Source organism: Mercurialis annua, linkage group LG1-X (assembly GCF_937616625.2).
Source record: "Mercurialis annua linkage group LG1-X, ddMerAnnu1.2, whole genome shotgun sequence".
In the NCBI taxonomy this organism is placed as follows: Eukaryota; Viridiplantae; Streptophyta; class Magnoliopsida; order Malpighiales; family Euphorbiaceae; genus Mercurialis; species Mercurialis annua.
Genome location: NC_065570.1, coordinates 14,204,477 through 14,217,716, shown reverse-complemented (window position 1 = coordinate 14,217,716; position 13,240 = coordinate 14,204,477). Strand labels below are relative to the sequence as shown.

At 33.2% G+C, this 13,240-nt stretch overlaps 1 protein-coding gene across 1 annotated transcript; it reads left to right on the top strand.

Moving 5' to 3' along the window:
• Positions 1 to 11,820: 11,820 nt before the first annotated feature.
• LOC126665636 (uncharacterized) lies at positions 11,821 to 12,942 on the top strand. Its single transcript, XM_050358487.1, has 2 exons — positions 11,821 to 12,235; positions 12,320 to 12,942. The coding sequence occupies exons 1-2, from the start codon at positions 11,821 to 11,823 to the stop codon at positions 12,940 to 12,942; spliced, it is 1,038 nt and encodes a 345-aa protein (XP_050214444.1).
• Positions 12,943 to 13,240: the final 298 nt, after the last annotated feature.

The window sequence follows — 13,240 nt, the reverse complement described above, 5'->3', positions numbered from 1 at the left end:
TAAAGATATAACAACCTAGCATTTCTTTCATTCATCACCAATCACCATCGCCATCACCTAGGGTTTCCATTCTTCATCCAATTTTGACAATTTTTGCTCCTAAACTCTTACAATTCAACGGGTAATCGAGGTGAGCTTATCGTTTTGATGTTTGATTGGTTAATTTTGATGGGTTTTCGGTTTAAAGGTTAGGGTTTGATCGTGTCGTATCAAATTATTGTTTTTTAATTGGATTTAGCGTTTTGAGTACGTTTTTGGATAGATATGTGTGTTGTGATCGTATCCGAGGCTGAAATACGGCGTATAGTAGGTCGGATTGGCCCCTGGATTGGGATTCTTGGGGATGTGCGCAGCACAGCTGAGTTGTGCGATCGCACAGTGTACTGTGCGAACGCACAGCTAGACTTTGTGATCGTACAGTCAGTCTTGCAACTGCATGACGACTCGTTCGACGATTTTTCAATGTTTTTGACCCGTATTTGTATCATATGGTCGAGATTGATTTGAATGGGCCTCAAAAGTGTTTCGGAACAAAGAAAGGAGATTAGGGTTTCGAAAGTACGTCGAGAACGATACGAGTCTAGTTCGACGAGTTATACTTAGCGTTTATCGTTTATGTTTTGAGTCTAGAGTTGTCTCTAGAATAGGATTCTTACACGAGTTATGTTTCGAATCCTTCCTAGATCCGGCGAGGCAACCAGCTACAAGACAAGGAGCTCAGGTAGCTTGACGAGGATTGTTTGATCAAAGGTTTTGGATAAGCGTTCACTGAGTTTAAGGAAATTTTAGGTATTTACTCCAAAAATAAAAATATTTGTACTTTATACCTCAACACGAAAAAGTTACAGAAAATACCTCATGTTTTTTTTTTCAGATTTATGTTTTTACTCTGGGTATTAAAATATTTATGATTTTACTCTGTTATCATCTAGTTATCATAAATCCTTCTATAATTTATTTTTTACGTAGGTTATCATACAGTTATCATAATCTTATCATACTTGATTATCATTTAGTTATCATACTACAGTGTTATGATAACGACATGATAATATAGTTATACTGCCATGATAATCAGACACTGTTTTATCATAACATTATCATAGATATTATCATAACATTATCCTTGATATTATCATGACATTATCATCTTAGAATCATATGATAATGTTATGATAACAATATTTGATAATGTTATGATAATCAAATACTTTTTTCTGCATAATTTATTTTTTCTGCATTGTTATGATAACAACATGATAAAATAATGATACTCATATGATAATCAGAGTCGGTTTTTTTTTTATAAAAAAATTATTTAATATTATGATAATGCAGTGATACTCATATGATAATCAGATGTTGTTTTTTTTGCATAAAATTGTTTTTCTGTGCAGAAAATCAAAGAGTAATTTATTTAGATATGAAAGTTAACATAAATCGTATTAATTACCACGAGCTAAAAAAATCACTAAAATCAAATCTGAAAAAAAAACGGCGGACCCACGAAGAAACGACGAAGAAGAAGAGAAGAAATAAAGAAGAAGAAAAGAGAAGGAAAAAAAATGGTGGCAAAGCAGAAGAAGAAGAGAGAGAGAAAGAGAGAAAGGAGAGAGAAAAAAAAGAAAAAAGAGACAGTTGCCACTTGAGAGTAAAAGAAATTTGATTAGAGTAAAATAATAATAAAGGTTAGGTATAATTATAATATAAACATGTGTTAGAGAAAAAAAATAAAAACAATAAAAGAGTGAGATATTTTCTTTATCTTTTCCTTCTTGAAGTAGGAAATCAAATTATTTTTAAAAATATAGTATTTATCCTAATTTTCTCGTGAGTATATATATATTTACTTTTGATGTATTGAAAGTGCACTGCTTTATAACCCAAATGATTTATACGAACTTCATAATATTGTTTATTATCACAAATGTTTTGTATGAAATGCATACATCATCATTTTGAAATCAGTATAGATTCGATGAAACGTGCTTTCATATTGGAAAGCAATAGCAACTGTGTGAACACCAGTTAAACTCAGAGTTCTACACTACTTCGTTTGTTCAATAATTTTGAAGACGTCTTTCTCATTTATTAGATATGAGGGTGGAATTATCTCGGGACCTATTTCTAATGAGTAACTCAGTAGAACTATCTCAGGACTCACCTCGATCGTTGGATATGAAAAGTGGTACCAGTTAACTCGGTCGAATTATCTCGGGACTGTGCCATATGGTATCGGTTAACTCTGTTGAACTATTTCGGGATCATACCATCAGAAATAAGTTATTCGATTGGCTCGGTAAAAGGTTCAGCTCATATGGGATGCGATACGAATCGAGGATTACGGTTTCAATCGGAATTTGTATTTGAATGCATATGAATGAATTGTTTATAGCATTGTTTTGATTGTTTTATATAATACTCACTTGTAAACTATATGAACCGACTCAGTATTTACTGACCTCGTCGATATAATCTTTTTCAGGTGAATAGTATTTTGACGTGACAGACTTCTACTCTTGTTCCAGAAGTCCGTATTTTTGAAGTATGTAAATTTAAAAGATTTCAATCGATAGAGCTGCAGTAGTCGAGTCACAGTAATATGTTGTCATTGTCAAATGGTTTTTATTGTATCGCGGATACTCTGATATTTTGATATGATCGTACAGTTGTATCGTTTTGAACTACGCTTTATATAACCGTTTGTGTTTGATACCAGTAATAATGTTGGACTAGTTTATATCGTATTTGTGTGGATAAAATAATATAGGTTTTATGATTGTCTGTTTGTTTTTAAACGAAAAGTTTATAGTGGTTTTAGGCTTTCTACGGTTTTCGGAGCTATACCACTCTATTCACTAGCGTTGATTGCAACCTAAAATTTTGGGTCATGACAATATTATATTTAGAGTATTGTTTTTATAATTTAGCTAGGTTGGATATAGAATTAAATGATCAAAACATATAAAATTTGGAATTTTTTTGTCCACACATTATAAGTTTGTCTTTTTTTTAGATATTTAATGTAAAATTGAGAGAGTAAAATGATATCTTTTAGGTTTAATCATCAAAAAATATTAAATCTTTGGAAGGTTTTATTAGTTATATAAACCTTTAAAAATCATTCCATTTATCCGCTTTTAGCATATTTATTATCTTTTGTAGCCATTTTTTAAATCGAACCGATTTTTTGTCAACTAATTTGTCACGTCACTGTCAACTTAGCAAATTACTGACGTAACAACACTTCCGCTCCAAACAAACCACATAATAACCCAATAAAAATTAATTCCAATTTTTAAATCAAATCAATTAATTATTATTATAAAATCCATATATATTCAAAAAAAAATTAATATTTTTTAAATTAACTAATTAAAATTAATTTAAAATTTAATTAATTTGATTAAATTATAATTATAATTTTTAAATATGTTTGGTAGACATATAATCAGTTTAAATTTTGAGAAAATAACAAAATCACCATAAAAACAATTGGTTTTACACTAAATATCATTTCACTAAAGAATTTTACACCAGTACCAAAAAAACCAATTTTCTTTTCATCTATGCCATCTTATGTATGTGTCAGCGCGCGTCAGCCTTATTGGTTGACTGACGCGCGTCATGGGAGATTCTTACCCACCTAAACTTCTATTCTCATAGTACACCTTCACTCATGCACCTTGCCCATCAATTTTATTTATATATTTATTTACTATTTAAATTTAAATTTAAATTTAAAATATCAATATTAATTTTAATTTTAAAAATCTAAACGTATTAAATTTTAATAATATAAAAATATACAAATAATGTAATTTTAATAAATTTAATTTTATGAACTACAAATACATTATTGATACATAACGAATACGTATAAATTATATATCATAAATATATCTATTAAGTACATTTAAAATATATATATGTATATTTATCATGTATAAATTACGTATCATTGATGTATCTGTTATGTACATTTAAAAATTTATATTTTAAAAAAATAAAAATACATCTTTAATACATATTATATATAATTAAAAAAATAAAATGTATCTATTATGTATAAATTATGTAGTTAAAAAAACATAACTATTATGTATAAAATGTATATCGAAGATGTATCAAGTATATATTAGAAATGTATCAAATATGCCTAATAAAACTACAAAAAAAGACGTATAAAAGAACAAGAAAAAGGGTTCGAACGGTCAAATTGTATCGAAAATGTATCATAAATGTATCGCAGATGTATAAAAAATGTATCGAAAATATATCTATTATTTATCTATGACGTATCGGAGATGTATCTATCGTGTATAAAATATGTATCAGATATGTATCGACAATTGTCTTTTAAATATATTTTTTCATATTTTTTATTACAATTTCTTCTTCTTTTTTTACCTAAATTTAAAAAAAATCAAAAAAAAAAATTATTTTAAAAGCTATACAAAACCGTGTTGATTCGATTATAACCCATTAGTTTAATATCACATTACTGTACAAAAATTTCTATTAGAAATTCTTTCCTTTTTATTTTAATTTGGTCCAAATTTCATTTGTATTTGGTCTTCTTATCTTTTCAATTAAAAAAAAAAACAATAAACCCTCACTATATCTCTTTCTTATCTTCTCCAATTCATCTACTTGCTATCAGTATTCACTTTCTGTTTTCTGCAAAAACTCAAAATATTTATTTTCTACTTTATTTTCAATCAAAAAAAATACCAATTGTTTTTATGGTAAAGGAAGCATTGAGAGATCTTTTTGTTTTTCACAGAGTACGAAAATGAATGTGAAAAATACGATAGACATTGCACAATCCTTCTATCATAAAGAAACACCACTGGAACAACCTTTTAAGGATAGGCTTCATGTTATAGCTCATTTGAATATGTTAATGAACACAAACAGCTACCTATCATGTGTTTTATTCTTGGACACATGTCAACTTTAGAAAGATGGCAGTAAATAAAAACTAAATAGGTTTTGTGTTATTAATTGCAATAATAAAGGCAATAAAAAAATAACTCTACCTAAGATGGCAATTGGTGAAAAGCAATTGTGATTTATGACTTTTCTTGTTATTTTCTCTTAAATTTTATTAAAAATTAAATACCTCAATACCGTCATTTTTATTAATTAAATTTATAAACTTTATCTCAAAACATAAAAAAATTCAAAATAAAATCTATCCCGTAATTTGAAATTTTGTCTTCCTCCACTCCCGCCGCGTCACTCCAGTCACCGCGGCGCTCCCTCTTCTACTCCGGCCACCAAATCATGGCTAGAGAAGCCACGGTTTCATGCTTCTCCATGATGAAGAAGATCTCTCGGGTTCTTCTCCATCATATCGTTCGTCACCATGTGGAGAAGAAAATATCTGGGTTCTTCTTCATGATCCTAAATCTGTTCTTCTCCATGACTGGATTTCTCCAGCCATACAGAAGAACGAAGTCATGCCTTTTCCAGCCATGATTTGGTGGCCGAAGCGGAAGCCAAAAGTGGCCACGGCGAGAGTGGAGGAAGGAGAAATTTTAAATCAAGGGATATATATTATTTTAATTTTTTTTATTTCGAGATAAATTTTATAAATTTAATTAATAAAAATGTTGATTTTGAGGTATTTAATTTTTTTAATAGAATTTAAACTAGTTATATATCTACCAAATATAATTAAAATTTAAAATTTAAATTTAATCAAATTAATTAAATTTTAAATTAATTTTAATTTCTTAATTTAGAAAATATTAATTGTTTAGAATATATTTGAGTTTTATAATTATATAATTAATTGGTTGGATTTAAAAATTAAATTTGATTTTGGTTGGGTTATTATGTGGTTTTGTTGGATTAGGAGTGCTGCCACGTCAGCAATTTGCTGAGTTGGTACTGACATGGCAGACATGTTGGCAAAAAAACGATTCGATTCAAAATATGACTATAAAAAATACAAAATATGCTAAAACGGGCTAAATTAGCCGATTTTTAAAAGTTTGGATATAACTGATAAAACTCGCAAAGGTTTGATAGTTTTTGATGATTAAGCCTATCTTTATAGTTTCATCTATTTTTTTTTTAAATTACGAGAATAAAATGATATTTTTTATAACTTCATCTTTTCGTTAACTTAAAGATGACTTGATAAAAATACTTTGTTTGTCATCTTTAAGCATGTTCAATGCAAACACTAAAATATTGAAATATTGAATTGTCATTTCCGAACAAGTATAGGCACCAAAATTATAAATTATCCCTTTTAATAGTAGTCCTTGATCATATATGTCAATGTGACCGTAAGGACAACATTGAAATGTTGTATAATATTCTTGATGTTATATATTAATCATTATGGTTTTAAGAATATTCTAAAAGTTAAAGAATGATACTCTTACTAAGCAATCTTCAATTTCTCTGATGCTAAGCTATAGTTAACAATATGAACACAACAACAATGCTAGCTGAACCCTTGAAAATTTCGTAAAACAGCTGTGCAATATTGTACTAATTCAATCTTTTAAACCAACATGAATTCCACTAATCTCATGTCAAAAAATCATTTCCATAATTTTTCCTGAAGTGACTGAAGAATTGATGAGCATGGCTACAACAAGTAGACCCGACGATCATCATGAGCTTGGAAGTCCAAGTGTATATGAAAAAGATCATAATGTACCAAATATAGAAATGAAGGTTGAGATGGTTAAGGAAGTTTATAGAGATGTTCAAGAAAAACCCTCAAAAGGGGAAGTTTGGGTTTGGTATTTGTATGAATTGTGCTCATATTTCATTCATAATACTCTTCTACCTGTCCTTTTTCCACTCATCATCAGCCAAGTTTTGAAGCTGCCACCTGAACCTGCTAGAGGTTGGGGCTCCACCCCTAAGGGCTTCTTGTGTAGCCAAAAGGAAACCAAATTGTAAGCTTTATCTTCTATATAAATATTTTTCGGGTTATATTATTTTGCAAATACCAAACTATAGACTTTTTTCACTCCGGTAACTGACGTTTCACTTATTTTATTTTGATAATCTAACTTTCGTTTCCATTAAAACGTGAGGTTAACTTATTTATTTCACGTAATGATTTGCTGGCGTGGCAATGTAAAATTATTAGCTGACTTGACTTTGCTGCGTTAGCGCCATATTAGCAAAATTATAGAAAAAAAAGATAGACGTGGGATCATTACCACAGACGTAAGATCATATATGAAAAAAAGACATTAAGGATCATATATTGGAAAAAACAACACCCGAAAGGTCATAATTCTAGTTTTCTTTTTCTACGGAAGCAAAATTTTCTATGATATGAATGCATAATATTCTATTGTACCGAAAATAAAAGTTGAATTATAAAAATATAACAAATAAAACGTTGGTAATCAAACTGTAGAAATGCTATACTTTCGGTAACCACGCAAAATATTTTAATCCAATATTTTGGACTATCTATTTGACATAGTAATGTTTGGTTTTAGTTTTGCAATGTATAATTAACCTTTAGCCTATATTCAGGTACGCATCTCTAACATACAAATCAATAAGTATGGGCAACACAAAATTATCTCCTTTACAATGGACCTCCTTTTCATGGGGTATTGGTTTGGTTTTCGCAGCTCCCATTGTTGCTTCTATATCAACCCATCTAGATTATGGTCGGAAACAACTACTGATCACTGCAGCAGCAATCGCCATCGGAGCTTTCTTCTGTTTACCCACTGGTTTCTTCAATGTCACATGGATCTTCCCGCCATATATTGCCGCCATTGTTGCAGCTAGCATTGTTGCTACAGCTTCTCATACTCGGCAACTTGCCCTAATGGTTAAAGATTTTACTGGACCAACACTTGACAAAAGCCAGTTTGAAATGCGTAGAGGAGTATCTAGTTGGCTCTCACTTTACGCTACTGCTGCTGGTGGCGTTGGGTCTGCCATTATATCAACTTTCATTTACCATATGCTTAAAAATGGCGAACAATTTGTGAGCCTTTGGGTTGTCTCCATTTTCAGTGGCCTTAAATGGCTTGTTGGTTTATCGCATGTCTATACTGTTAGACCTTCTTCTTCTTCTTCTTCTTCTTCACAGAATACCTCACCTATGGCCCATTTTCTCTCCATTTTCAAGTACCCACATGCTTTTGGAACCCTAATTTTGGGTTTCATTTCTACATTTACTACAATGTGCATTTTCACCGGTGCAGTACTCTATCTCATAGGCGATTTATGCTTCAAACCCGTGTTTATTCTGGGTATTTGGCTAACTTATTTCATTTTTCCCATCGCTTCGTTGCCTCTAATTCATATGTTTCAGCAACTCATCAAGGGAAGTGCAGTGAAAATGCATCTGCTAGGGTTTTACTTGTCGATAGTGACAGCCGGAGTAGCTTTCTATTACAGAGGAAAGATTTGGCATAGAGGACATGTTGTAGTGTTAGCTGCAGTACAGAGCACATCAGTCGGGCTTCTTCATGCTTTTGGTAGGGTTTTGATGGTGGATTGCTCGCCTCATGGTAAACAAGGTGCATTCTCTGCATGGTTTTCATGGTGTAGGGCTTTAGGATCCTGTGTAGGGTTCGCTATTGCTGCTTCAATTCCTGGAAATGTCAGCGCTTGTTTTGGTATTGCATTTGTGGGTGCCATGTTCGGAACTCTTCTCTTGAATTTTGGAAATATTAGTGATTTTAGAGGAGCTGTGTCTGCTGGAATTGTGAATAATTATGAGGATGAAGATGATGATGGTGATGAGCATGGGTTGGAAGCTAAACAAGAAAAGGTGCATGATGATGAATCTCTGGCATGATAAACTTAAAATTAATAATATATAATTACTTCCTCTTCAGATGTGTATTATCCAAATAAATTATATTTTGTCTTATTGCTTATAACTTTAGCAACAAATCTTTAAGCAATTTTATTGTTTTAATAAATATTCTATTTATTTAATAAACAAAAATTTCCTGCTGCCTAGGCAGCAGGAAACTCCTGCAGCATGGTATGTGGCAGCTTAAGGAGCTGCCACGCCTTGCTCGTTTTAATATCTTTGTTACTTGGTTAATTAACCAGTTTGGCTTATATATTTTTGGATTAACATTAATAACTTCTCTCGAATCAAGTAATTTGCAGTAGCAACATCTTCATTAAATAGGTTATCACCTAAAATAAGATCTGTGATTAATTCCATTGCACCTCTGTTTAATGGAGATAGATATCGTAGTTCCCAATTTTCTGAAGCTTTGGCTTTTAGTAAATGCGACTTCTGTACAACATTCAATTAATTATGCAAGAATTTACTTTGCTAATATACTTCCATTAAATGTTAGACGAGTTAAATATCCCTAGATTCTGATCTTGTGGTTGCTGATGATAGATTTTAAAATTATGGGAAGTAAATTTACAAGGAAAAATATTAGCAGAGTATTACCATGCAATGTTCTACAGAAATATGCCATGTTACTTTAACAACATAGTGATGGAGGTTAACGTAGACAAAGAGAGAGAAGGAGGATACACACATAAATTACAAAAGTAGATGTTGGTTTAAAAACATAAGAGAATATATGAAACTTATTGGTCATTGCCAACATTTTTACTGGTTGTAGCAGAAAATATAAAAGCAATTGATCATAGATGGAAACATAGATTAGTGGGTGATAATATTGAAGGCGAGTGTAGGAATTTGCATCCTTATCCCATCAGTTTGCTTCAATAGAGTGAGAAAGCTAAACCCTCGGTTAAAGGCTTTACGATGGATTTCTATTTAACGAAGATAGAACAATTGTTATTGTAATTTATTTGTTCCTTTTAATTATGAGAGAAGTTATTTATGTTAATTTGAAAATTAAATAGAGTAAACTGGTTAATTAGCCAAGTAACAAAGAAATTAAAACGAGCAAGGCGTGGCAGCCTCTTAGGCTGCCACATACCATGCTGCAGGAGTTTCCTGCTGCCTAGGCAGCAGGAAATTTTTGTTCTTATTTAATTATGGAAATTTCCGGTTTAGACACTACCAGCGTTATTAGTTTAATATTGTTCATTTTGATTTTAATATTTTTTCCAGAAAAAATTACAATTTCTCATTTTTCTTTTATACATAAGTTATAAGGTTCAGACAAAATAATTTATCAATTAGCAAAAAGATCTTTTTAGAGAAGTTATTTTTTTATTTAAGCTAAATTATCACGTATTCTTAAACTAAATATGTATGTATTTTTAAAAAATAATTCTCTTTATCTATAACTTTAATTACTGATGGATATCGAATCCTATCTTAATTACAATGGAGCCGAGTCACATGAGATCAACTCTCAGGTGATACCGGACTCCCATTAGAAGAACCAAATAAATAAGGAAGATAGCAGAATCCGTAGGATTCGCCATTATATCATTCAATAAGATGAAAACTGAATCCCTTAGAACTCGGCCAAAGCGCGTTGATCCTGGGATTCGGATAGATCGCCAGATTTACTACATAATTCTGAAATATCTTCCTATTTGGGTATAAACTCAAACTTAGAAAGATAAACTCTAACTTAGGAAGACGAGACTATTTAGGAAGACGTTCCTAAATAGGACTCATGTCTGAATAAGGAAGATCACACTAAATCAGGGTCAATCCCTACAAAGTAGGATTCACTTTCCTACTATAACACTACTAGGTATGCAATCATCTACTATAAAAGGAGCACGAGGTATACCTAAAAACACAATTACATTCATATACTCGAAACGCTGCTCAAAGCTCTAAACTGACTTTAGCATCAGAGAGTTAATCTGACAACCACCGTCCGGTTAGCTTCTACCATGTTTTGCAGGTCTCATTCACCGGTTCAGAAGGCAGACTCCATCAATTGGCGCCGTCTGTGAGAAGAGCTTAACTAAACTTCAAAATTGAAGGAGCTTTTCTGAACTCAAACAAATTTCATTGAAGAAGATGACTTCTGAAGGAGTGAACCTGAAAGACAAACAACCAATGGACCCCAAAAACACGCTGGAAATAATCAACGTTTCTGAAGACGGGATGCACAGCTCTGCTGGGAAGAATGACACCGGAGGAACCTCCTTTTCTACTCCCCAGTACCAAACCAACCCAATGAGAGGATGCAACCCAATTGCTTTCAATCTGAGAACTGATGATGAACCAACGCCAGGCATGGCGGCGCAAGATATATACAACAACATGTTAAAAAAGATGTTGGAATCTGTCCAAGCAAATCTGGATAGGCATGACGAAACAATGAAAATCCGAAGGGAAAATTTAACCCAATCTCTACCAGAAGAAGAGGAAGAACCGAAAACACAAATCCAGGCCGACAGGAGCCAACTAGAGGAAGAAGCCAAAAAAGAAAAGAACCCAGAAATGAAAGAGGAAACGAAGGAAGAACCGAAGGAATAAATGAAAGAAATCAACGGAAAAACGAAACCAGAAACGAGGAGGAGGAACGCCCAGAGAATCAAAAAGATGGAAGAGACGATTCTAATGAACAAACCCCAAGAGACGCACCCAGAAACGATGCAAACCAGGATGACGCCCGAAGCGGGCTCAACTCTAAAAGAGAAGAGCGAAGGGAGAAAGAAAAAGAAGACGCACCGCCTAAGAGCAAAAGACAGGACAAGGATGCAGGGAAAGAGCAACCGAAGAAGAAACACCCAGAAGGGGAAGGCGAATCCTCATAATCGCCCCAAAAAAGTAAAGCTACCTACGTGGTAGAAGAAGACCTGGAGGAGAAAATCGCCAAAGCACTTAAAAAACTGAAATCTAAAGAGCTTGACATAGACGACCTCAGGCTGAAGGGATCGCCCCTTTCGCCCGAAATAATGGAGGAAACAATTCCCTACAACATGAAGTTGCCGGTTTTACCAACCTTCAATGGAGAAGGAGACTCACGAGTCCATACTTCCAGATTCATGGCCCCTATGGGGCTATTAAGCATATCAGACGCAATCATGTGCCGAGTGTTCCCAACCACTCTCACAGGTACCGCCCACAGGTGGTACAACAAGCTAAAACCTGGTTCAATCAAGAGATTCGCCTTGCTATCAACAGAATTTCTCAACAGATACTTCACAAACATACCAGCAAAAACAACCACAAGCATCTTGAGGTCGTGCATTCAGGAGGAAGGAGAAACACTGAAACGTTACATCGAGCGGTTCAACAAGCAAGCTATGAAGATAGATAATCTAAATGTCGACATGGCAACGGAAGCGTTGCGGGAAGGAACACGATTCGGCAAATTAGTGGACAAGTTGCTAGTCAATAAACCCACAACTTTCTCAAACCTTATGGGCATAGCCTAAAAATATTTCGAACTAGATGAGGGTCGTAGGGAAATTCGCGGTAAAGAAGCAAAGGGAAAAGAGTTAAAAGAAAAATCCAAAGAAAAGTCGAAGTCTAAGTCAGAAGATAGGAGAGGAAGGCCAGAGGAGAATAGACGATTCGCCCCACAAACAAGATACGAACCAAGATACGACCCCCGAGACGATGAAAGCAACTTCACACCACTCAACACCAGCCGAACTAATGTCCTCATATGGATTAAAGAGAATGTTAAGAATGTGGTATGGCCACCAAAGATGAAAGCTAAAATCAGAGACACAAGAAAATACTGCAAGTTCCACGAAGATTATGGGCACGAAACAGACAGTTGCCGAGATTTGAAAGTCAAAATTGAGAGAATGATAGACACGAGCGAACTAAGGAAGTTTGTAGCTCACAAAACAAAAAACAATGACAAAGGGGAAAAGAGGAGCAGAGACGAAAAAGAAAAAGAAAAGGAAGACGAGAGGCCGTCGAAAATACTGGGAACCATACATATGATCAATGGAGGAGGACACAGCATTTCAACGATTAGAAGAAAACAGAGGAGGGAAGTAATGAACATCAGAGAAACCCACATGCCATGTAATACCCCATACTTCTGTGACGTTAATTGTTAACGTATGACGTGTGAATTGTCAGCATCTTTTCAAGACACGTATGATATATAAAGAGTTAAGTGAGATCAAAGTTATATGGATTACGGATTTACTAATTTGATGGAAATGGAAATGTTACATGTTAAGCAAAGCAAGGAAACAAAATGTGAAACCATGTCACTCAACGATTTGATCACGGATAGAATGGAATTCCGTAAATTCTCAAGATGAGATGAATATGTACGAGTCATATATGAAGTGACATAGTGGGTGTTTAAATTGGAGTTGATTCGAAATCGTTTCGATGCATTTTGAAGAA

Excerpts from the sequence above, each read along its gene's own strand:
- LOC126665636 (XM_050358487.1), top strand. The coding sequence starts at position 11,821 with ATGGAGGAAACAATTCCCTACAACATGAAGTTGCCGGTTTTACCAACC. Across the intron at positions 12,236-12,319 it reads GCGGGAAGGAACACGATTCG|ATGAGGGTCGTAGGGAAATT; the intron begins GCAAATTAGTGG and ends ATTTCGAACTAG.